Source organism: Anomalospiza imberbis, chromosome 1, assembly GCF_031753505.1.
Source record: "Anomalospiza imberbis isolate Cuckoo-Finch-1a 21T00152 chromosome 1, ASM3175350v1, whole genome shotgun sequence".
In the NCBI taxonomy this organism is placed as follows: Eukaryota; Metazoa; Chordata; class Aves; order Passeriformes; family Viduidae; genus Anomalospiza; species Anomalospiza imberbis.
Window position 1 is genome coordinate 106,221,162 of NC_089681.1, and position 27,492 is coordinate 106,248,653.

Below are 27,492 nucleotides of genomic sequence, written 5' to 3' on the forward strand. Positions count from 1 at the left end.
ATTAATTATCATTCACCTGTCTAAAGCTTTCTATTTATTATGACCTAGATTCTCAGAAAAGTCTATGGAGAGGTCAATTTTTTTCAGAATAAAAAAAAACCCAAACCTTCACACCAGGCCCCAATCAGTCAGTCAATGAGCAGTTTATCATTGAATCTGATGCATGTTGGGCTGGGCCTATTGCACATGAAAAAAGTTCCTGTACTAAATGATAAAGAAATAAATATTAAAGATATAAACAAAATACTTCTTTTTTTTCACTAACATTAGGCAGACCTTCAGAAATCTTAACCATGATGAGCAGTTGGATTTGGAGCAGTTGGGTTTGGCACATATTTAAATCAGCTCTACACAGAACAATTTGCACTATCAAAATTGTACCCATAGGATCACACATGTGGACCAAAATGCCAGACTTTTTAATCTGAAGGCTGTTTTTAATTCTGCTCTTGCTATTTTTTCAATATGATGGGTTTAGTCATTTGGCTCTTCTAAAGGCATTGGCTACCATGAAAACAAAGACATAAACAAGAACAAAAATTAAACCAGTTCTGATATACTTTCTGCCTTTCACAATTTGGCTTTATAGGACTACAGTACAGTTACAATTCTCATTTCCTTGGAGGGAAGAAGGGAAACAAAGTCTGAGTGGTATCAATAAGGTGCTACAGTTCACTCTGTCTTGTCACTAAATGTGAAACAGGATCTCAACCACAGCAGAATTTGCTGTACAAAGACTTCATACAAGATTACCACTGCAGAATTCAGCATAATGTTGGCATTGCTAATGGGATGAAACTAGAACAGTATGAATAATACATAACATACACCAATCAATGTTACACTGTAAAAGGCTGATGGAAAATAAATACCGTTCATGAACACCAAGGAAGAACTTCCAAACACAAATATTTTATGATTATTCATTTATTATCTTTACTAGATGAAAAAAAATCAACCAAGTGACAAAATTGTAAAAGCAGCATAAATGTTGCTCTCTCTTTATCAAATATTTATTATTTCTTTGAAGCATGACTAGCTTCTGTACTTGCTGGGAATTCTTCCCCTCCCCCCTGCTTTCCTCCCAGTTATGACACACAAAACCTAAATGTCCAATCCTCCTTTAAATAATTTCTAGGCCTCCATAGATGATTTGGATTTAAAAACTAAGATGAAGTTTTATGTATAAAAACAATTTGCCTGCAAGTTATTTTGTCTGAAAGTTCCAAATTCTCTTCTTCTCTTCTGGGTCACCTTACCCATCTTTTACCCCAAGTACAATCCCTACTACACTTCTCTGGCCTTCAGTCTTCCTAAATTCATACTTTATTACCCAAAAGTAACAAGTTTCCACACATATGTACCTCTCTTGAACGAAGATCCATCTTTGTTAGTCTCACTAGCACTGGGAACTATAGGTACAAAGTGCTTTCCTACAAAATACCTTACTTCAAAATTGTCTGCACTCACCTCTCCCAGGGGCTTCACAAATCCATCCAAGTTCAGTTCTTCTTCTCTATTGCCCCACAACCTCAAGAACAATCAGACTCTGTGTAGATCATAAATACCCCCTGCTAGTTGCAGTGCTTGGAAAAGTCGAAAGAAGGCTGCAAAGGTTCTCATATCATGATAACAAAGACATCTCTGTATTTCAGGGCCTTGAAACTCTCCTTTTTTCCCTGCATGCAGTTCAGAAGCTACAGTCAGTCCAGGGGCATATAGTTTGTATCATCATTGAAGCAAAAAAACATGGGAACATCATATTCTCTTCAAATTATCATTCCACCTTCTATTTTCCTATCTCAAAAAAACCCAAACACTGAGCATATTCCTTGTAGACACTTTCTTAGAACATTCTTCACACTTGCTCAATTTTCAAAATCTTCATTTCACTTACAGAATATGGTTTTCAAATACTAAAGACTTCGTCATATATTAATTTCAGAACCAACCTACCAAATTCCATCATGATAATTATCAAGGGGTTATGATAATTACCAAGGGGTCATGATTATCCCAAAAACTCCTCAATACAGAAGGCTTTTATTACTATGTTCAGGCTCATTATATTATATTATATTATTGTTGTGGTTGTTATATCTTTTCAATGATACATGTACACTGGCCACCTGTAAACTTTGCAAGTTTTTCAAATTGTGATTTCATATCTACAAGTGGTCTTCTCAGCAGACTTCATGAAGCAACCAGAACCTGAAAATACAAATAAAAACTACCTACACAGAAAGTCCATTCTGCTGGCAGATAAAAAGACGAGCCTGCCAGAAGGCAAAGTCAGAGGCCAGCTCCTGAATGCAGTCAGTGCCAATTTAAAATATTCATTTTTATAGTATTAAAGCAATGCTTCTGTAAAACAAGGTGTTTTTTGTCTGCAAACACTTTATATCTTTCCTTCTTTCCAAATTCCAATCACTTAGAAAGTAAAAAATAAGTAAAAATCCATCAGTGTGAAAGTACCCTTTATGATACAAAAAGAAAAAGAAATATTGTATTAGACTGTACAATATTTGAGGCAATGATTGGTAATTTAAGTTTGGACTGCCCACAGAGAAAGGTTCCAACTTGAGTGTGGCCATAGTGTACTACCACAATAAAATGTTAAAAGATTACTGTAGGGCAGGCCTAAAATTAGTCATTGCCACATGTCCCACACTATTTGGAGAGAATTTTAAGCTTTTCTTTGTGAATCTTATGGCCTATTTGTTGACCAGTTTTCCTTTTGTTTACCAAAACTAACAATGTGCTTTGTAAAATTATTACTTTCACAGGAATAATGGCCATTCCAACAATCACATTTTCTCTCTAGTGAGTGATTCTTAAATATACTCCCCCTTGTCTTCTTGTAAATAAAATCTTTACAAAGCTAAGGCCAGAAAAATACCAGATGAGCTTTGCACCACTCTTTCTCTGTTAAGTTTTTTTGGTATGGGAAAGGTCAGTAACTAATTCCCTTCAGACTACAGACTGAGACAGATCCAAAAATTTAAACAAAAAACAGTACTAAAAGTCAATAAATGAACAAGATTCATCTGATTGTGTAACAGCTTTCCTAAATACCTCGATGTTCTTATCATTCTGGCCTTCATCCTTAACCAAGGCTAGTAGATCCATTAAATTCAAAACTTGGTTAGGATTTGGTGAACTGAAATGGCAAGATCTTCGGGGGAAAAAAAAGGAAAAACTTTTTTCTATGCTTGCAGAACATGCAATACACTGGATGCCTTGAGACTAACTGGAGTCTGTAGGTACCGGAAAAATTTAATTACTTCACACTGTATTGAACAACCTGGTCAGAAAGACGGGAATTTTCAAATTGAACAGAAACTTTTTTTTTTTTACTGCCATCAGACAGATCCAAAGTCACAGAAGAAGCAAATCATTCAGCACATCTCAGAGGCTGTTACCAACAGCTGCTAGAGCCAGAGGACATGGGATAACTAGAGAACTATTGGTTGAAGCAGACTGAAATGTTGGGATAGCCTCCTAAAAGCCCTGATCTGATTTCTTTCCAAACATCCCTACTCCTTCAGCATGGCAACATCAGTTTACCCACATGTTACTTCTCCCACTGTGCCCTAGGGAATTGTCCTCATCTGACCAGTGAGGAGTACAGGGGAAGGACTGGTGCAACAAACCCTGCACTTCTACTGGGCAAAGGTGTCAGGTAAGGGCCACTGGTGGCAAGAGGGGAAAGGGACCTGCTGATGGATAGGAGGCAGGCTGTGGGGTGATGGGTCATCAGTGCCCACAAATGACTGGATGGGGATCCCAGCAGACTCACTCATCCTCAGTCTCTCACATGACCTGCTCATGTTGATTAACGAGCTGAGAATGAACTCTCTGGGAACAGTTCCCACTTTAACTTTGGCAGTGGAAGGCATTTTGAAACCCAGGATCAGAAGGACCAGGGGGATCAGGCTGTAACCCAAACAGTGAAAACATAAGCCTGCTTACAGCTCTAAATCCAGATTCTGACATGGGAACAATACTAGAGAGTATTAGTAAAAAACTATGGCTTGATTCAAATTATATGAATTTTAGCAGGCAGATTAAAGAAAACCACATTCCTTTGAGATTTCTTAACAAATATTTTATACATACATTTTAATTTTCAATTCTTGAATATACATACTTAGCTAAGAAAATACTGAATATATGTTGCTCTTAGACTTATCAACATGTTTTCAGGCTTAATTTCTTATTTTCTCTTTCTGAAAACTACTACTGGGTCCAGTGTTATAAAAAAAGATACTTTTAGGTGGTGTTTTCATGTCTATATTGCTGCTATCCAGCAAAGTTTTGCCTACGTGAAGAAAAAGCATACTTAAGTGAGTTTAGACATGCAGACACATAGGGAACATGCAAGAATCCTTTGGCATCATGGGGAATTTCCCCTCAAGGAATTCTGGAATTCTGGAATTCCAGAATTCTGGAATTCTGGAATTCTGGGGAATTTCTGGAAGATTGACTCAAATTGCATGTATTATCCAGATAATTCTATGTGCATGCTACTCTTACTTACATTTTGGAGGGTCACAGCAACTATATAATCTGGTCGTAACGGGGCCAATTAAATTAAGACTTTAAAAGGTTAAAGAAAAATGTTTGCATGTTATGGTGAAACAAAGGCCAAAACCACTAGACTTGCAAACTTCGAAGCAATTATGCTGGTAAAAAAAAAAAAAAAAAAAACCCAAACACCAAAAACCACCAAAGAAACAAATATTTGTGGCTAAAATTATAAAAGACAGGGGAGGCCAGTAGCTTAAGTGTAGGGAAGAAGACAAGAAACCTGAATTGTAGTTTCAACTCTTCCATCAGATTGCGGTCTGGCCTCAGATGAAGTACTAACCAGTAGCATTTAGCTACCTACTGTTCAAAGTTCTGCTTCGGTTTATCAGGAATGCTTGACAGACCTTAGAATTTACCTAATTATATATTAACACTTCTTCAATGATTATTTTCCTAATAAATTCTATCAATGTTTCAGAAAGAAAAAATAGCTGAAAAAACTTAACTAGACTGCAATCTTCTTATACATTTCCTCCAAAATTCGGTATTTTATGTATGATGAGCCCCCTTTTTTTTTTTACAACATACCAGCTCTTGACAGGAAAGTGAAACATATTTACAATATTTGTCTTTTGCTGCACTCTGCTGGAACAATCCATTTTTCCACTAAAAGTAAATCTGTTCCATACATGATGCAAAAGTTAATAAAAGAGAGAGGCAAAAAAATTGGGCAATTTATTTATTGCAAAAAGTGTACTCTTTTGAAGCATATATATTGTCAAACCAGAATCTAGACATTTAAAGCCATATTTAGTTGGCCTAATAAAGTGGCCTATTTTTAATGGTAGAGCATCTAAAACACTCCTAGACAGAACAGAAATAAAGAGGGCTCCCCAAGTTCAGAATAAAACCACAATAAATTAAGTGCCCCAATAAGACACAGAAAAGCCTCTTGAAAAAGAGATTGGAAGAGCATGGATTTGCAAATGCATCATTTTACCTATCCTTCACCTGATATATATGCTATTCTGTAACAGCAATATATGCACAGACACCTAGCCCCCTCCATTTGATCCACAATCAAAATACAAAAAAAAAAATTAAGAGAGGTTATCACAATGTTCAGAGAAAATGAGACAAGACTTTGACTCTCTTTTAAAAAGAAGCTGCAATTTCTTTGATGAAGTGTTACAATTCAGTCACATTTGCTTCAATTTTAAAAAATGAACAAACTTACCTGGGCTAGAGAACAGACCCCAGCTTGCGCTAACAGTCAGAGCTATTAACTCCCATGATAATTCATTCTGGCTGAGGATCTGCTCCAGAACCACCAAAACATGCTACACAAATTAAATGTGACCTCCTACTAGAAAAATGCACCTGTGATCAAAACAAAGTGTTCTGATTTTTTTCTTTCCTTCCCTCCCTCTCTCCCCTCCCCTCTCTCCAGAGAGTAAAAACTCCTTTGCAGTGGCCATTAACTTCCAAAAAAAGAAAAAAAAAAAAGGGAAGTAAATATCACAGATTCAACTGAACAGGCATATTTCTGCAGTCTTCCGAGGGCAATGAGGAAAAAAGCCTTCACTCTTAGACCTGTCTTGGCTGCTGCAAACACAGAGATTGGCACCAGTCCCCAAACACAAAGTATGCTTTTAAATTTTACTAACACCTGCTAAAATTGTATCTTGGCATTTTTGATAGTAAAGAAAATTAAGGAATGACCCTTCTTAATGCATTGTAATCCACATAAATCTCAAAAACTCTTCTAAAAGAAGAGTTTCCACAGAACTTTTTTTAGTGTTGCGAAAATAAATAAATAAACAAATAAATAAAAAAAAATAAAAAACAGGGCCGCTTAGGCAGTCATTGCCTTTACAGATTGACTTGCTAAATCCAAACCCAAGAATAAATACAGACAATAAGCAACAAATCACTCAAACCTTTGCATGAATAGTAAAGTAGTGGTTTCAGAGCTTATGGATACAGAATGCATAAACACTGGCATAAAAAAGCAACACACAAAAAGAAGTTTTCAGAGAAACTATCTACTTCAAAGGTTGAAGTACTTAGCCTAGAATTGCACAGGGCAACCAGTTTCCCTGTAAATGCATTGTTAGTATTCCCCCATTTAACTTTTTTTTGAGAAAAAGTTTAATACATTCCAGGAATTAAAACTGATTTTTACAGGAACAAAAGTATACACTAGAGGACAAATGTTTATCTGTTCCATAAGTGGGTTTCCCACGGAATCAAAAACACATGAACAAGATGAAGATTCGCATCACTGTGTTTTCTCCCTTTGCCCCTGTTGCCTTTGTTAAAAATAAAGTCAGTGGTATTACATAACCATGCCAGTCTGGAATGTTTTTAACCTGTAATGCAAGAAAATATATGGGAAGAATGGGTGAAAGAAGACACTGGCTTTCAAAAGACACTGGCTTTTTGGAGACACTGCCTTCCAAAAGCAAATGGACAGCGCAGATAAGAATTTAATAACTAGATAAGGAGAGCAGTAGTTACGTACTGGGTAGGAATCAAGTCAGATAGACAAATCTGTTGTAAATGAGCTTCCACTACTGTGGATCTTGAGGACAAACAAAAAAAAAGACAAAAAAAAAAGTAGAATAGGAAATTAAAGAGTATACCTTTGCATATGACAGGAAGTTTAACATTATGGAATTCTAACTGATTGCATATGGTTTTATACTAATTAAAAAATAGCAAAAGACAAAGCAATAAAAAGAGCAAAAAATACAATCTAGTGGATGTGAAAAAAATACTGAAGATTAAGTCATCCTGCAAGCTGTTAATAACTTTTGCAGTATAATTTCTGCATACAATTAAAAGACCAAAGAGAAGTGATCTTTAAATTTGTCAGAAAAGACAACTCATCAGATGTTTTAATGAATATCACTCCTTGTGATTCTGATCAAACAAAACAGCCTTCCTCCCAAAAGGAGATAAAAATCTGAAATATAGCTATTAGTAGCCAACAAGTAATCTGCTTTATATTTGCTTCCATAATAAAAACAAAAATTTACTGTATCAGATTCTTATAAAAGCTAAAAGGAATAAAACTAGAAGACATAGACCATGTCAAAACACAACAGTCCTTTTCAAAATACTTATTTTAAGACAGACTTTCAATTACCTATTGAAATGCAACAGAGAGCTATTGAAATGTTCATTAAGGAGAAATGAAAAAATAAGAAAAATTCAAAGAAGTTAAAACACATGAAGCATGTAATTTTCTCAAAACTCTGTAATTTTCTAAAAACTCCGAAATCCTAAACACATTACAACCAAGGCAAGGGCTACTGTTTTCTTTAACATGACAAATCTATTTAGCTAGCAAATATTTAACCAGTAGCTAGAGGTTGCTCTTTAAGTACTAAATAATGAGATGTAATTAAGGTAGCAAAGGCAAAAGGTTACTAATTTAGAGCATTTCTATGGAGTAGTGTTTAAATTATAGGTTTTATACAAAACGCATGGGCCAGTGCACAAGAAAAAAAATCCAATTTTAACGGAATGCAGAACAAATTAACATTTTAACATTATAATACTACTCAATTGTATAATGGGATTTTGCTAAGTGTCACAGAACAGAAAATAAAAGTAACACTCCAAGGTATGCTTGTTAACCTCTTCAAGCTAAATATATTACAAGCCTACTGACAGCAGTAAATAGACTCATTGTAACATGAAAGACTCTGAATTCAAAGGCCTTTAATAGGTGTTGCTTTTTCTAAGTACACTAGCCTTAAGAATATAAACAATGAACAAGATAAAAATTATGTTATCCATTCCAAATACTTTCAAATTTCCTAAAGGGAAATGGAATGATTCCTTTAAAAATACCATTTTTTAAAAATCCAGTTCCTGTGATATATAATGTCTTTTTCCATACTCCTCCTTCCCATATTCCAGGAATTTAACTGGCAAGTATAGCCTTCAGCAGCCATACATACAGTTCTCTAGGCTCACCAAAAGGCTTTCTGGAAAAAGAAGGATTACAGTTGTTATGGTCAAATTCTGTCAGCTCAACATTTCAGGGTCCTTGTTGTCCATCCAACAAGAAATTCAAGCAAACACATATTTTAAGATATCTAAATAGCACTAAGTCTTCATCCAAAACAAATTGCTAATATTAAACCAAGAAATTGGCATCCACAAAACTTTGTCAAAGAACTCAAGGCAAGCAGAATGGGCAGAACATTCTATTTAATAAAAGCCTGAAAATATTATGTCTTTAGTTATGATAGTCATCACTACTGTCTTCTTCATTCCTGACTTCTGAACCCCACAGTTCATTATGCCAAATTTTCCTTCGTTAACCGACTTTCCCCTTTTCATACTGGTTTAAACTATCCACAACAGAATAATTATAGGCTTTACAATGTAGAAATACTTACTCTGTAGAAGTTAGTAGTTAAGCAAAACTGAGATATAAAATAGACCTGTTGAGATGCCAACTGGCAGGAAGAAATGGAGAAGAAAGTTCTTTTCTCTTTTGTTTTTGTCAGTTTACAGATTTAACCAACAGTTTAGCTCCAATATAAACTGTACCTTTTATTAAAATGATCTAAACTGGGAGAATGACCACACAAGTTACATTTTTCCACAGAAAGGTAGTGGCTAAAGCAGCAGCTCTGAGCTGAGTGCAAGGGACACATACACAAGGAAACAGATTTTTATTTTTTATTGATAAATCACCTCTACTATTTTTGAATTTGTTTTTTCTTCAGGAATCCACAGTCTACTGCTATACTGCCTCTAGTAAGTAATACCACACATATTCTTCACTGAGCTGAACAGGAGTGTGCAGAGCAAGGGACTGATAATGTGAGGTCTTATTTCTACCTCTGACATTGGTCTGTACAAGTCATCTTGGACCAGCCAACACCAGTGACTAAATCAAATTTCACACCTCCAAGACTACCCAAGATAACAGAATAGTAATTTAGATACTCATTTTCTATATGGTAATGGAAGTAAGTAGTTGTACAGACTGATGTAAAACATTTTTAGCTTAAGTCTGCAGACAAAATAGCTTAGTGTTGCTGGGTTTACAGTACAGCTACAACCAAATCCACTTCAATACCCAACTGATACCAAGATCTGCAAGCATTAGATGAGTAAATAATTTAGTTAATTTGGCCATCAAATACTTATTTTCCGTGTGGTTTTTGATTTTGTTTTGGGGCGAGGGAGACCATTTTGTTTGGTTTTAAATCTGATGTTTGCATAAAATGCTATTGAATTACATGAATTACGTGGTTCTCCCCCTTAGTATTTATTGTTGGTATAATGAATGTATAACCAGGCATTTCACTGAATCCAAGTATGAAAGTCTGTGAAATATTTACTCAGTGAATTTGAAACCAACATATAGTTGACATCCATCCACAACGCAGTGTCAGGGCTCACCCCCAGATTGGGGTGACCCTGAAAGATGGAAAAGTCTCTCCTCCAACTGGTGCCTTCAAAGAAAGACTCAGTAGTCTTCAGTCATTCCGTCTCAAGGTAGTTTATTGTATGTTATCTAAAAGATTTTCTTCCTGAACTGCTGCAGTCCGTTCAACAGTCAGGAAAGGGCACACTCCGACACCCAGGGGGCTGGTGCCTTCTTTTATATCATACATTACATGTTAAGTGTTTCTGGTTTTTCCCCAATGCCCATCACCTATATTGAATAGTGACTTTCTACTCTAAACCAATCTGTGAGTGCCAACATCACCAAGAACATGGAGGTTAGGAAGAAGAAGGAAAAAGAACAGGGCACACCCAAGTCCCTCCATCTTAGAACTACTGACCCCCATGTACAAAACTCAGACCCCTCTGTACAAGGCCTAAACCCCCCCTGTACAGCACTCAAAAATTCTTCCTTTCACTTTGTGACTACTTCTACTATAATGTCTAAACTTTTGTGATTTTTTGTTCTTCCTGCAAGGTTGGTAAATTGTTCCATGGGTCAGATTCAAAGCCACAGGGGTTTCTGGCTGCATGCCAGGGTCTCAAATGCTTCTGACCTGGGCCTGGAACATCTAAGAGTGTCCAAGGGACATTCTGGGTTCCGACAATGCAAAACTGTCATCTACTGTATTTCTAAGAAATCAGTACAGTTCTCTTGACCTTACAGCAGAAAATTATCTAGTTCAATGTTATTTCAGCTATCTGAAGGCACTGCACCCATGTACACACTGGTAAAACAAGTACAGTAGCCACCCAAAGGCAAATTATTAAAATTATGTCCCAAGCCACCAAAAATGCTCATAGAATGCAGAAATGAACCAAAATTAATAATCATGTAATAGTCACTTAATTCATCATAGCTGGACTATTCAATTAAAATGAGAAATTTCACTAAGATCATGTATAGAAACTCCCAAAGTAAACGCTGTGACTTCTACCAGAGATGCTCAGTAGTTCTTAGCTATATAATTTTTTATGCCGCAAATGCTTCCATACTAAAAAAATTACAGGGCTGATACACAAACCTTTCTAGGGAGCATGAAATAAGAGTGTTTCCCTCCTTCCATTAAGATGGTATCAATTTTTTTATTCAAGTTTTGATTACACTACTGCATAGCACTTCCTCCCTTGCCTATAGAATACACTTCTCCCAATGAAAGAGACTGTCAATTATTTAAACTTCAACAGGGGTATCCAATAATCCAGATTATCTGATATGACATTTATTTCAAAGAAATAAAACTTATCAGTATTCCTTTCTTTGGGGAGTTGTAGCCAACCGCTTCCATTTTCACTCATTCAAATGCACACAGGCTCTTTCAGTCCCTACAGAAAGCCCTCATATATGGTCTGATGACCTCATATTAGGCTGAGGATACAAGATCTACCATTACAAGGGAATATTATTTCTTCCCTTTCAAAAAGTCATAAGCCAATGAAACAAATGTCACAGAAAGTGCCAGAGAATGTTTACATCACAAGAAGTGACAGAAGTCACTTCTTACATTGCCTTTATACACCAGAGGGTACAATCTGCCCATGCCTCTGAGGACTGAACCAAAAGCCGGGGAATCCTTCAAGAGGTCACAATGGTGCTACAGGTCTAAAGTGGGAACCCCACCCCAAGAGGAGTGGGGGGAAAAAATAATAAAAATCACACCTCTGGTCCTTTACTGATTTGAATGGAGCAGTGGGTGTTCAAAGCTGGCTATTCACAGGTTCAAGTGGAGTAATTCAGTAGATGGGGTTGTAGGACACAGCACAGTGTAGCTGGAACCCTCCTATGCGGAAAATATGACAGACCAGACTGAATGCAGTCCAACAGACTCAAGTTGAGGCACTCTCTGCCATATCTACCCACACAAGAACATTTTACTGCAAATCTCTTTCTCTTGTGATGGCTGTGCTGTTTCCTGCTTTTACATGCATCTAATTCCGTCCACAAAAAAAAAAACCCTCACTGATAACGTGAACAATTTACCTATTTGTCCCACAAACTGACTAATCTGTCAGAAGACTGTCCCACACTGAAGTAAGTAATTGCTACCACAGACCAAAATACAGAAGACTTTTGCCAGTAATCCTAATATATGCTTCCCAAGAACAGCTAATTACTTTCAGACCTTCTTTTGGAATACATCTTCTAATAAAAAGTGGCTTTGATGATATTGTAAGTATTCCACTGTTAAATTTAAATAAGTCTTAAGGAAATAGAAACATAACACTATTTGAACACCAGTAAAATTGAGAATTTTAATTATATGTAATAGCCAACAAGCTGCTTCTAGTGGCTATGAAAAAACTACATTTAGCAGAAACAGCAATAAAACAAGAGAAGTTAAATATAACTCCTCCAAGGAACACCATATTTATTCAAGCCAAAAAGAGCTAATTTATACTATGGGTGTAGCTCTCACTGACATTATCTGGGGAAAATGACTATTACAGGAGAGAGTGTGATATATAGCCTTTGAGTCATGCATGATAAACCCTAATGGTTTTGCTTTGAGGTAAAAGTCCTTACTAATCAAGTAATGAATCATTCCCAAAATGTCAAGTTGCTGAGGCCTTGTGTGTCAGAAGTGCCACTGGCTGGAGAATACTCAATCATTAATGATCACTTTTGAGATTTTTATCAACTGATTAATAAGCAAGGAAAAGAGTTAAGGGGCTTGAAGAAAGAGTTAATGGACCTTTAATGACATTCCCTGTGTTTTAGTGAACAGAACATATTGAGTTTTATTTGTCACCGACTACAAACCACCAATGATCCAAGTGCTCCACACATTGCAAGTGTTAAAATATTGCGAGGAACAGTACTTTGCCTTTCAAAACATTAGAAAATTGTAGTTACTTAAAAAAATTGTAACAAACAATATATATCCAAAAAAAAATGTAACAAACAAATACTTGGTATTACACCTAACAGTGTAGTAAATTACAGATTAGAAAATATGAGACTGGCTTCCTAATCAGTAGATGAAAAAGAGATAAGTAGAAAAATTAGGAGATTCTGTTTTTTTCTGCAGTATTTTAGGTGCAGGACCTGTTAGTACCAACTATCATAGAAGCAGAAATCTGGATTTTATATAGACAATACTAAAAAGACACCCAGGAGAAACTCTGAGGACTAAAGTCAAGATATGATGAATTATGAGTAGTTACAGATATGTATGTGCACATGTACACGAACACTGACATCTAAGGAGGGCAAAGGCATTTGCCTTCAATATATTTTCCATCTTTGTATTGAAATCATTATGGAAATATCAAAAGAAATGACAATAATTAACAGTCTGAAACCACCAAGAATCACTAACTTAGAGTATTTCCAGCTCCCTTGAACAAAAAAATCTGTCTAGCCAGAAGTCAGCTCAATCATGTGAGTCTCCAACCAAGAACCAGAAATGACAGACTCAAAAATCAAATGTAAGGCTGTCATTTGATTGCTGGGGGAATCTTATTCTGAGAACAGAGAAAAATGGGAAACAAAGAAAATGGGAAGCAAAGAGGGGAGAAAGGAAGCACAAACATTGCAACAAGATCCAAATCTCCTGCTGAACAGATGAAATTAACTTTGGACCTTCCAATTGGAGCAGCTTTCTTTTCCACACACCTGTATATATTTTTCATTATAACAAGAAAATTCATGCACACATGCATATTTAAAAATTCCTTCACAGAGTTATAAAGTACCTCAAGTGTCAAATACACATTCTTTCAGGGGGAATTCAGCGCTAGGAACTGGACAAAGCCTAACGAGTTGTCACCAGTTTGAGTTAATTGGATTCCAGAAAACTCTGAGCAGGGGACATACAAGATCAAACCTAGAGCATATACCTAGAAACCAAAAGACAGAGCACCAGAAGTACTGCTTGGTACAACCCCCAACAGCACAGCAAAAGACTAAAACAGAGCTGCAGAGAATGTAGCAGACAGTCATAGAATTGTTCCACACCAGCTGAAAGGAGATAGAGAACCATCCCCACCTGGGAGCCACATAGCTACATCAGTGCAGTACTATGGGAAGGCATATTAGTACACCTTTTTGTTTGACTTTGACACAGATGTAAAGCCTCCAGATGGCCTCACATTCACATCTATCTGATGCTGAACACAGGTGAATCAGATGCGTGACAATACCCCCAGCAAAAGGCAAGCCCTTAGACATTGGGCCAGAACCCCATGTCTTATAACAGGCTCTCAGGAAAAATGAGGACTTAAATCAGCCAATGATCTGTTCTGAAAATGATCACAAGTGTTCCAAAAGGAGGACAAAGTATGCTAACCTTTAGATAGTTTTAAACTGTTAATTGTTTTTTTATATGAAGCACTACATTTCAGAGATTCGGAATCAAGTAGTTCTTTCAATCCTGTAATGATTTACACCCAAAACTAACTTTGCCTTATAGTGCCAAATACTCTAAAATGGACAAGAACCAGCACACAGTATTTAAATACATAAAATATTGCTTGACAAGGTTGCAACACTCTTGCTTAATCACAAACCACAACAAAAGAGAGACATAACATGCATGATCAGTAACACACTGGGCTAAAAATTCTTCATAACTGTCTGGTTAAGTAAGATGTGTTCAGAGGGATTCTAAGTTCCTTTAAGTTCTGTCCAAAATTTAGTTTAATTACACATTCTGCTGAAATCTCAAGAAACATAAATATTTAGTGCACTTCCCTTAGCCTTCCAAGTTTGCTCATGGATGAAAAAGATTTTCTTTTTCTTCATACATTTAGTTTGCAAAGTTTGTTGTATCACAGCTTTCTTTTTTTGGAGGCTTTTATTAAAAAAAAAAAAATCAGTTAACTGTTTAACATGAGCTGCATGTTTTTTAGGCTGCAGATCTGATCTTACATGCTTTAATTGTGTGCTGCTCTAAATATTTTTCTTTCTTTGAGAAAAAGAAAATGAAGGTAGCTTTCGATTTGATTACCAAAATATCAACTTTTAAGACCAGACACCAGAATAGATCCTGTCATGTAGTACAGCTACTCAGAGTCATTCTGAAGATGACATGGGACTTAAGAGTTCCAAGAGGATCAAGGGCCAGTCCTAAGTTTTGGCAGCTGGCATTATTAGTGCAGTTGCTTAAACTTCATTTCAAAAACATGAGATAGTACATCCTTCTGTTTAAATTAGGCTATGTCAAAGAAACAGCTGTGTAACGAAGTTCACAAAGTTCTGAGAATATATGCACCTTTCTTCAAGACTTCCATATGAAAGAGAAAAGACAACTCCTGTGATGTTACTAATTAAAAGAACCAGTGCATTCATTTAGACACATCTGGCTTCTAAATCCTTTGCAAAAAGGCATTTGTTTCTTCAGAAGTCTCTACTGAATGCTCCAAGCTGCCCAACTGCCAGGGCTGTATATGAGGGGACAGCTCACATCTCAGACCTCAAGGAAAAGGGCTACCTTTATATGTGGATAAAGCTTTCTCAGTAACAGGCAACAAATTCCTATACAGTTTACTGCCATCTAAGCAATTAAAATGGATCCTCCTGATGGAATTGCCTTCTTTAGTCTAAATGAGGAATTATGTTGTCTCTACCAGGAAGCAATTGTGTTTGCTGTCGACTTTTAACAGACTGATGGCAAAAAACTACACTTACTTCCCAGAAGGAAGAACACATGAGGGAAGTCACACTGAAAAACAAATCCATAGGAATCGTGTTATTCCTACTACCTTAAAAGAAAAACCTATAAGCACTTCTTGAAATCAGAAAGACTATTTGTTTCTTAGGTGAAAAATTCCTATGTGCATTTATCTCTTCAAGATGCAATTCACACACAGAACTTACAAGATGCAAGACCAAAATAAGATAAATACAAACTGTGTACTAAACACAGCAGAGTAAACTGGACAGTTTCTAATTGTTTACTGAGTAGGATCAGGAAGTCACATTGCAAATCACCTTATTACTACTTACAGCCAACTATTTAAGAAAGACAGGCTATTGAATACTAAAATAAATAATATGAACACAGAGGAATAGCTGAATAAAGGAAGCATATTTTCAGTATCAGTTAGTTCTGGTTAGAAAAATGTTTTAAATCCTTCCACTTAATGGAAGTTGGTCTCAAATTTACAAAGTACCTGAAGGAAAAGCTAAAATGTATAACTGATCTTAAAACAAAGACCCAATTTGGAAAATATGTAGTTCTTAATTCTAGATGTCTAAGGTTATGGAACTGTGCTGGCCATTTATGTCAGATTTGTTCTGTCAGTCCATTCCTAGAAACTGTCATTTCCAATGACCACACAAAATTTTAACATGAAGAGCCAGAAATAATTCAGTTCCTCTATATGTGATTTTTAAATTTTATTTTAATAAGCTGAATGGGAGGGGAGAAACACTATTTAACTGTTTCTACTGAGACAGAGGGCATCATCCCTCTCGTCTGAATAGGTGGCTACTGCCAGTCAGCACTAATTCTGGCTTGACAGTGCACAAATAAGCAACTGCCAGAGGGAGACTGGGGCAAAGGGTAAAAGATAAGATCTCATCATTAAAGCACAAGGAAGTCAGTGGTTTTACAGGATGGGGATGAAGAGACCTCAGAACACAGGGAAACCTGAGGTACTGCACAATACTGCCATCAAAGAATAGGAAGAGAACTATACTATATATGTTAGAAGTGTGAGGATACAGGGAAAATCATGATTTTCCTTTTTTTTCTGACTTTTTTTTTAATACTAACAGAAGCAATGCAAGGTATAAGAGATTTCTTTGTAATTACATTCTTTTCTGTAAACTGGAACTGCTCAGTCTTGTCTCAGATTCATGTTTTAAGTATTTAAAAGTGGCTAAAGAACAGTCAGTGCCCTGGGAGAACTCCACCCCATATTTAAAATTCATCCTCCTCCTTCCCTAAAAGAATGTAACTGTGGTAGGCTTCCAAACAGGGTTAAACACAGCTTACAGCTAAATATTGCTTATATTGAGCAGGATAAAATCCATGTGCATTGAAATAAGAAATTGAAGCATCTCATTTTTATGACATTTATTAATTCCAGCTTGTACCTGGAAATCCAAGTAATGTTTGCCAAGAGTCAATGCATGAAAATTATGATTTCAGGGTAAGAACCTACAGCTACTGCCAAACTATGAATATTTTTTCTATTATGACAGAAAACACATTATAGACATAAAATATTATTAAACTGCACTTTCAAGCAATAACATGTCTCTAGTAGGGGAGCATTATACAAAGTACATGCTGTTTACAACAGCTACCATAAAATGTGCTACAATCTCATTTCATATTTGAAATCCTTTAAACTACAAAACATATATGGAATCTCAACTACCATTCAATGGCTTTTAAATATATCTTATTAAAATTCTTTCCTAGAGCAAGTGTCAGCAGCATGTCCAAGTGCACTGCTATTTTTTTTAGCAGATCAAGAATTTCATGGGTATATAAATAGCAACTATTTTTAATTTATTTTTTCAATTATTTTCATTGATTTTTTTCTATTTTCACCTTCCTATAAATCCTCCTTAAAGATCATAAGAATAACATTTCCTATTCCAAATGTACAAGACTACTATGTACATAACAGCTTTCCTTTTCCTTCCAGAATGGAACACTTGATATCACTATTTGTTAACTGTTGTTAACACTCACTTGAACCTATTCAGATCTAAAATATTACTTCAGAAAGTCAGATTCTAGAAGAAAATGTAAACAGGACTATAAAACTAAAAGCAAGCTTTTCTTCATTGCACACACTGATGCCTGCTTACACATTTCATTACTGTCAAGATGGAAAGTAAAGCTAAAGTTTCCTTTTAATAGAACAATCAGCAATTTATTGGGGCACTACATATGGCCTGCCTTGTTGGTAATGTACAAGGATTAATGCAAAAAATTACTTCATAAATAGAAACGCTTTTTACCAGGGATTGAAATGCAGCTTGATTAATTTTCTCCAGTTTGACATCTATAACTTTGGCATGGTACATTGACCTATCTATCACACAAGCACAACTGTTACTTGAAGCTGAAAATCTGAAAATTAACATTTACTATCTACTTTAGTTGTAAAATTTGATTCAGTTCAGAAATTCATAACAATCTGCAGGTGGGCAAAGAAACCATACAGAACCTGTTTAAAGTAGGTATTTATCACACCTAGGCAATGAAAATACATGAGTTGAATATTCATTATTTGATTGGTATTTTTAAAGTTTTTCATAAAAAGGTTATTCATCTGCAAAGAAATGCAGGCAGCAATACAAGGCATCTTTATATCTCTGTGGATTTGCAGAGACTATAACACTAAAGCTTCAATTTAAAAAAAAAAAATCCTACGCTAAGAATGTAATTCATATAGTGCCCGAGTCCTGCAGATTCTGTGTTAAAAAGATTAATAAAATCACACACTCACTAACTGTAAAGCCCTTTCTGCTCTAGATGAAAAGGTTTGGAATACACTATAAAACCAAAATACAGACATTTCCCTTCTGAGTACAAAACACAATGTGAGAAGTAACAAAGCCTTACTTTGCTTTGCACATAACAATTACTTTAGTGGAAAATGAGAGAATAAAACAAGGTAATTTTTGCTTTTCTCATTATAAAAATATTTAACATAGGAGAGGATATGAAATTCTCAGACGATTATAAGAAAAGGCATATTTATTTCAATGTCAAAAAGCTACATGCCTAAAAGAATTTCTGGAGTGAGACTTCATACTGTTCATATTTAAACAGCCTCATTATTCCTTTTCGGAAAACACATTTATCATATTTTGAATACCTCAACTACTTGCATTAGACATACTTGTTCAAATAAAGACAGAATATGATACTGAATTAAAGAAAACAAGGTCTTTTCTAATACAAAAATGCAACATTGAGCAATTTCACTTCATCCCCAGAGAAGAGTCAATATTAAATCCTACCACAGCTCTCACTTTCAAAATAACACATGCAGCAGTGGGGTCTCTATGGCAATCACCATTTTACTACACTTTGTCTATAGTAACAATAACAACATTTCTTCTTTGGAAGGGGATTCCCACAAAGAAAAGAAACTACAAAGGAAATCTACCAAGAAATCTACCAAGTATAAACAATTTTGAAAAAATGCAAACATTTCTTCTTTGAAAAGAAATCTTTTTCCTCATTCTTCTTTCAACTACTTTAACTCCAATTCAAAAAGCCTGCAAGAGTAATGTTAAGAAAAGCACCCATCTAATGTTGGTTTGAAGGACTTTATAAAATAAGCTTTGGCAATATGCATCTATTTCAACAACCTGACTTTTGCCATATTCTCAGAATTCAGCTTTCAAATCAACTACACAAGAAAACTATCAAGCATATCCCAGTTGCCCTTGGTTTAAAGGCAAAAAGTTCTACACAGCAAAAGCAGACTCAAGAAACTCACTTGTGTTAATCTTTTAGGCTTATTTAGTCATGCTATTTTGAAGTGTTAAAGAATAACCTATCTAGCACAATACCTAGTATTTATTCAAGCAACCAGAAAATCCCCACTTTCAAACTTAAATCATCTCATGTGAACTCATGTGAATTCAGTAAATACTGGAATATTATTGTGAACTCAGTACAGACTGGAATAAAAGCAAATCTGACTTACTATACGCATACATGGAAAGGCAATTTTGTCCAATTTAAAGAAATGTTTTCTTAGATGAAATAGTAGGGAGAAATACTTTTTCATTAACACCTTTGGATTTTAGTTTTTGTGATGTACAATACTGCAAAGGTAAATCTTTTTTCCAGTAAGGACTCTAGTTGTGACTCAGCTTCTGAAACAAGGCATGTCAGAAAGTAAAATCAGATCCTCCAACAGAAAAGCACAAAACACATAAAATAACTTCTTAACAAAGGGGAAACATTATGATAAATTTATCCTAAAGCAACACAGAGCTGAAGCAGGAAGAAAAATTGGTTTATTCTTTGTTGAGTATGGGGATGGTTTGGGAAGGATTTCTTTTTTAAAAACAGTGTTCTTCTGCAGATATCACATTCTGAAATGATTAGAACATAAATCCCCATAGGAAGGACATGGTCAGTCTCAGACAATTTTGTTGTGAATGTTACCCCAGCCAAACCATTCCACCAGTTTACAGTGTACCATAAAATATTTACACAAGCTATGAACTATAAAATATTTTCACATGAACTATAAAATATTTACACTATCAACATCAGTTAGGAAAGAATGATGTGCTGTCAAGCTGGTATGACCCAGGAGTAAAGATTTTGTGGTCACAGATTAAATAAAACTATTGCAAATCATCTGGAAAGTTACAGGGACTATTAGGTTAAACAAATTACTGCTTCCTGGTCTCTTGGATGGTAAATGTAACCAGGAAAGCATAGCTTATATGCTTTAAGCCAGGTTTTACCAACAAGATAAAGAAAGGTTAGGCTCATAATCAACTGTACTGACCTCTCTGAAGGTTCCTTCTAACAAGGTGTCCAGATGTTGAAGAGGAGCTGGAGTTTTGTCTTTGAATCGTGTCAGCAGTCGCCGCTCAATAGCTCGAAACTGTACAGCCCTTTCAGATAACAGCTCCTGATACTTCTCAGCATTCAAACGTAGCTGCAATTCAAGGGTTTTCAAGAATTCAGGTAAAGAGTCATATACATTCATGTATGCACATTCCAAATGAAACACAAGAAGGATAGGAAAATTTTTGAGACAGAGTGCAATACTCAAATATGATGCCGTTTATGCCAGTTTCGTACTTTATACACCTTGTAAAGCTTAACACTTTCAAGAATTATCATTTGCCACTGACATCAAAACTAATTGTCAACAGCCACAATAACCTGTGAAAATGCATAAATATCTCATCTAGAAGCCTATTAACAAGAATGAAGTTTCACCACCAAAACACGAAGGCTCCTTCTTGGTTTGGTGTGCTATTTACGACACATATACAGTGTCCTAGACTTGATATTCATTGCAGTAGAAAGCAAATAGTTATTCCTTCAGCATGAATAGAAGTACTGAATTCTGTACTGTTTGAATGGTTGTCTTTTTCTGAAGTTAAATCCTTTTTCCCTTTATCTATAATGACTAGCTAACAGCAACAAAATTCCTTGAAGTGTTCACAGAAGAACATTTAAAAGATAAAATGATTAAAAGATAAAATAAGAATTTTTATTATCTGGTCACCTGATGTACACTTTCCAGTACATGCCTCAAAAATAAAAATTACCAAAGATGAGTCTTTCAAAAAGCTGTGATACCTCTGTGCAGCTGATGTTATAGCTAGCAGAAGAAACGTCAAGACACACAGCTTTCCAAATGCAGGCAAAAATGCCTCAAAATGAAGAGAAAAGGTAAGTTTTTTTAATTTACATACCAGATTATATTTAAAAATAAGCAAATGTCATTTTGTCAGTACATTATTATGAAAAAAAGTTCAGAGGTGCTAAGGGAAAAAGAAACGCTATGAAGTTTTACTAGAAGTAGTAGGAAAAAAGGGACATCTCAGGTAAGGGATAACTCAGGTAATTTTCTTCTAAGCTTGCCAAAAAAAAAACAGTATGTTGAAACTAACAGGAATGGAAGCATAGGAATGCCTCTAATAGATCATCTGACATTTTTAGACCAGATAATTACAGTATAAATTCAGAAATTCCAAAAGAGCCAGCTGCAATATAATTAGAGTTTAAATTAGCATCCCAGAAATCACACCTGTATTTTGAACTTCAATGTATTTAAGCTTGCTATACAACCTGAAGAATACTAGGTTTAAGGTATTTCTACAAAAACAGGCACTTAAAAAAAAAATCAACATTTTTACTCTCAAATCAGTTGAAAGACAATAGAATAACTACTCAAGAGCTTGAAATATAGACCAGGATCTAGGCTGACTACTCAAAATATCCCAGAAAATCCCAATGACATCTTCAATCTTTCTGGGTGACAGCTCCACCTCACAGAAATTTCTGCAGCATGAAAAAACAAGCAATAGTATTTCTCATTCTTGCATACATGTGTTGTTGCTTTTACTCAAATAGATGAGTTTAACAGAAATTTTCAAACAGCAATTCTCACTTTTTATTGGAAAGGTACAGGGAAAAGAATGCATGTATTTTATTTTATTAGCTATTTCTACAAGCTAGCTGAACTACTGGAGATTTTTCTTTGTCACCTGCATGGCCAAACAGGAAAAAGTAATTACATTTCTTTTATTTCTGGTCTGGCAAACTTCCTTGAGCCTTCAATGATACTTCTACAAGGGCAGGTTTTTTTTTAAATCTGAAGAGACTTTTCCTTAGATACAACTTTGTATTTTCTGAAAGCCAAATGCCTGTGATACTGCAGTTATAATCTGATTAATCATTGCACTAAAATCCAATTTTAAACTAGCAGACCATTAGCAAGTCACTTTTTATGTAACATACCTCAAAATGTCGATCAATTAGTTCAAAATACTCTTGCAGGGGAATTGAACCAGAAAAGGTACATGCAAAATCCTTGCAGTTTTGCTTCTTGAAATGCTCTTCTAGTCGGTGTATGAGCTCTTTTGTTACCAGCCAAAGGTCTTCCAACTGATCACTCTGAATCCTGTACCGTTCTTTGAGTACAAGAACAAATACAAGACTAAAAAACTCAGTTTTCAGACACATAGATTCGCTATACAACAGTTTAGCTAACACTCAAATAGAACTTGTTAACTGTATCCAAAGTCTACATGAGATTTTCTTAGGACATGTACATTCACTAGTGTTAAAGAAATACTTGTGTTTTATTGACTGTGCTATGCTTCACTTTAAATACAACTAATATTAGTAGAAAGTGATTCTTATCCAACTACATACTATGACTTGGTAAAAATGGCTCAGTGTAGACATGAAAAGTGTTAATATAAACTCAAGTGAAAAACCAGATCCTGATAGCTAGTTTTATCTGTACCAGCATATTCATTTAACTCATCTGATTTTAGTGAATGTCAAAGTACCAGGCTAGTGGAATGAGATTTTATTTGTAGTTCATGTTTGTATAATCCTCTCTCCAGTTTCTATGAAATCAGAATTAACTAATATTACTATTAATTTAATTAACAGAACTAACTGATACTAACTAATAAAAGCCGAGAAAACATTGTAGAAATCATAGCAGCCCTTTAATTTTAATTTTTTCAGATAAAGCATTTTCAAGCAATAGTTCCTTACATCTTTTCATTACACATCTGCCAATAACTAACAAAAAAAGGATAGATAGAAATGTAGCTATGAGAACTTGACACAAAATCATTCCCTTTTTTTTTTTTTTTTGCCCTTGTTCAAAAGGTCCACATTAAATCAAATTAACCAGAATTCTTTTAAACTTGAATGTACTTATTTTAAATTTTCTCAACATTACTAATTCAAGATTGTTTGACATTACCATTGGCATCATTCCCGGGATATGTATTTCACTGAATACCGAATGACAAATTCTGTTTACAGTGTAACAGGAAAGAAGCAAGTTTTATTTAAAAACATGCTTGTTAAAGAAAAGAACACCATCTGCTAAAGATAGCATTCGACCTAATAGCCATTTTTTAAACACTCACAATGTAATGGCTGGACTTACTTGGATGTATCATCATACTTTTCCTTAAGTGATTTTTCCTTGACGGAAATTAGCTCAGATGTTTTCAGGCCAAATCAACAGTCAGTCCATTTATAATTGACATATCTAATACATTAATGGTTTAAAATGGACAAAACTAATTTCCTCCAAATTGCACATTTAGTTTCCATACACTGTTTGTTGGTCAATACAAACACAATCTAATTTTACCATGGCCTGAGTAGAGAACATTGTAGTCATTTGCTTTATGTGATCTTCCAAGTCTCAAAAAAGACAAAGTAGATTTGGAAACGTTACAAAACTGGGAATCTGTAGTTAAACTAAACACATGCTTTAAACAGAAATACAGTGAAAAAGAAATAACTGTGCTTCTGTTCATCCTATGCTTTTATGATGGTTAACCAACTTGTATTAGTCTTTTTGTTAAAATAAGCTCCATTACAGAAAATTACAACAGATTTTCAGAAAATTCTCTATTAGAAAAGCAGGAAACTGAGGGGCACCAATAAATTAAATAGGTTACAAAGTCTTTTCACACTGCAACAGGCTGTCCAAATAGCACAACCTGCATTAGGAATAGCTGTTCTGCCAGTAGGAACTTTAGAAGATTCAGTTCAGTTCTCAGCTAGGAAACCCACATCAGAAGAAAAACACCCCAGCCACAGTTAGCAGTCAAGTCTTCCTTACACCTTGATTAAAACACAGTTTGAAAAATTTCAGCCCCCCAAAAAATGCCTTCAAGTCTTAATCTAGCTGGTGCAAGCTACTTTTTAATGTATATATTCTGTCAAGATGTACTTCTGGCTGAGCTTCTTTCAGCAGTCTTGACAAAATGAAGTAGTATCTTCAATTGCTACACTGGTTCAAATGGATTAGCTAATAGAATTAAAAACTAACATGAAAACAGATGTAGCTCCTGTTTGCAGCTTCACCAACGAAACCCAACTGAACCTGACAAGGTTCATTGCTACATGCAGCACTTCCCATTCAGAACTTAAGATCCATTTGATAAGGAATACTGGAAAAAGAGGTCTTCCTCCATTGTCCATGATAAACTCCTTTCATGGAAAACCAGAAATAAGGCTTGACCTAAAAAACTTCTTTTACTTTTCTGAAACATCATTACTTCTAGCCAAAATTTATCTACACATAGAGGTTTCTTTTTGAAAAACATTTCCTCAGTAAAAATGCTACATAAGCACTTTTACAAAGTATAACTAAGTGTTACATAGCAGAGTAAGCACCTACCAAATAATACATAATTTCACCTACATTCATTAGTTTCACAGAAGATCTAGTCAGTCAAGCACAATCATTTCAGTATCATGATACTCTACCAAACAATGTTTTTGCATTATCAATAGTCTCTGTTTATAAAAATATTCTGAATTATGCTTGACTGCCAAGAGTTTTCACAAATACTTACCCTTGAATAAGTTTTAGTTAGGTAACATTTCAAATGAGCAAATTCCCCTTAAGACCTCCTCTAACCAATTCAGTTCAATGCATGAAGTGGATGCTGGAAAAAGGCTGCTAACATAGAAAGTGACATCATACTGTTCATTTGTTTTCTAAAGTTAGGATTCCCATACACAGTAAATGAGTAGCCACACTAAGAGAAACAGATATTGTGAAGCTCCTTTGTAAAGTGAACTTCACAAGTAAAGCAGTGTGGGAAAGTTTATTCTAAGACTGCAAGTGTCATTCCTAGCTGGTGAATAAACAAACCTAAGAGAAAAAGATTGAGGATTGGGGGTAGCGGTGTGTGGGATTAAAAGTTATGGTCTTCAGTAGAAACTAAAATATATTCATTACACAGAAACAAATTTGTCCTTACAGCCATCAGATTTAACAACTATGTAAGAAAATGTCCAAATCAAAGACTTAAATTGCAATACAGGAAAAAGTTATTTGTAAATCTTTCCAATTCTTTGGTTTTTAAAAACTACTATTGCACTTCTAGTTTAGTTAAATCTGTTTAAGGTCTCCTATTAAAAGAAATATTAAAAACAAAGTAACAATAAAACAGCACATAAATAAAGCATACAAAAAACAATACAGATGGATTTGATCCATAGAAATGTAAAACGATTCCTGGTACAATGAAAATTACTCTCCAGATGGTTTCTGTTTTTAACACATATGATTACATTAGAAAAGGTATTAAATACTATCTCATAGCTCACAGCTGACCCTATCAATATTTATATATCCCATCACAAATATGGATTTCCAAAAACAGTGAGGAATATTATCTTGGTGTTGAAAAAATTTCACATTGACAAACCAAATTGTGATTTTTTTACCCAAAGCACTTTCCACAAAGCATTCACACAGTGTTCAAATTGAACCCTCTGCAGTGCACAATTGCTTTTCTAGCTTTTCAATTTGTAGTCTGCTGTATTAAATGAAGATTTTGTGCTCTGCTGGCATGAAAAACGCTAAACACAGTCGAACTTATTTGGTTCCAAGGCACGTGCCAAGAAAGAGTTTAGCAAGTTGAGCACTTGTACAGAGCAAGACCATAAGCTCTTGAATATTAAGAGAACCTATCTCTTTCAAAGAGCTCAAATTCAGGTGGTTGCAACAGGTCTATTTAAATCACAAACTGGCCTATACAAGAGATACTGGACCAGGTAACAGCATATCTGCATGTATGTCCATACACTCTGTAACCCTAATAAGAAGGATCTTGAATCCATAATCTCTTACTTACAAAGATATACAGGCACCTAAAGAGAAGAGATGGGCATTTACTCAGATGTAGAGAAGCAAGTAGGGTCTGATGCCTAATTTATGTCAAGGATTACTCAAAGTCAGTGCGAAGTTAGAAACTTGCTTTTTAATCACTTTCAAAAATTTCAGTAGGTGACTAATTCCAAACAAAGATGTTGAAATTCCTTTAAGATGAGGCTTTTTTCCATTATTATAATGACAGTATTAGTTTATTAATAAAAACATTGCTAAAAGCTTTAAGAAAATTCAATTTCTTTAGAGAACTACCACTGTAGTGTGCTATAGTTTGAGTATGATTTTTTGTATTGTTATACAATTTTATTCTTGAAAGGAGGTAAGAAACCATCAATTAATACTTTGAAACTCCTGTGTTAATTTCCAAACACTGATTACCCTTCTTTGTATGATCCATATTCTCATTTTGCACATATTCTAGCTGATCATCAGACTTCTTTTACTCTAATACTGATAGAACTTACGTGATGTTTTTGAAGCAAGAAGAGTAGTTTTTGAACCAGTTAAAAACTGAAATCCGAGAGCATTTGCTTGGTCACCCTCAGACGGATCAACGAAGTCTGAAAAAGAAAGTTAAATACCATTTCCTGTAATTTGACCCTGGCATTCGGCAAACCTCAATCCATAGCCAGGACTATATCAGTCTTTGCACGGGCAATTGAATGAGATTGTTTCCCTTCTTAGGGTTCAAAAGTAACAAATATCACCAGTTTGGTACACCCCTCCTTCATTCACAGGTGGAATGTGAGCCACACACTGTTTCCTTTCCCCAGCCTGAAAACAAAAAGTTGGTTTCCCAGAGTTCAGTCTGTATATTCTAAAATAACTGCAATTAGTATACAGCCCAAAGACTGCACTTTCACCATATGCAAGGCCACCTTTAATTCAGATATTTACGCAAAACATTTGCAGAAATTATCATTAAAATGCTTAAGCCCACTCTCTTTTTAGCTTTCAGCTTTGTTGTTTGTTTAAAACAAACATCCAGCTTGCTAAAACTAGCTACTCTGCAAAGTCCATCCATGTCCACCTTTCTTTTCATTCCATGTAGTGGATTATACTGGTTTAAAAGGTTTAATTTTAGAATACCATATTTTTAAAACTATTCTTGGTCACCACTGCTCCCACTATTTCTCCTGAAAAAAGGCA

General features: G+C 35.1%; 1 protein-coding gene across 8 annotated transcripts in view; it reads right to left on the reverse strand.

Moving 5' to 3' along the window:
* BBS9 (Bardet-Biedl syndrome 9) overlaps positions 1-27,492 on the reverse strand; it is a 282,162-nt gene that overhangs the window by 187,427 nt on the left and 67,243 nt on the right. For all 8 annotated transcript variants that reach the window (XM_068204038.1, XM_068204045.1, XM_068204028.1 and 5 more), the window contains 3 exons: positions 26,808-26,903; positions 22,419-22,591; positions 20,449-20,601 (listed from right to left, as the gene is read on the reverse strand). In XM_068204038.1, the coding sequence (XP_068060139.1) occupies positions 20,449-20,601; positions 22,419-22,591; positions 26,808-26,903 (422 nt within the window). The remainder of the gene's footprint in view (positions 1-20,448; positions 20,602-22,418; positions 22,592-26,807; positions 26,904-27,492) is intronic.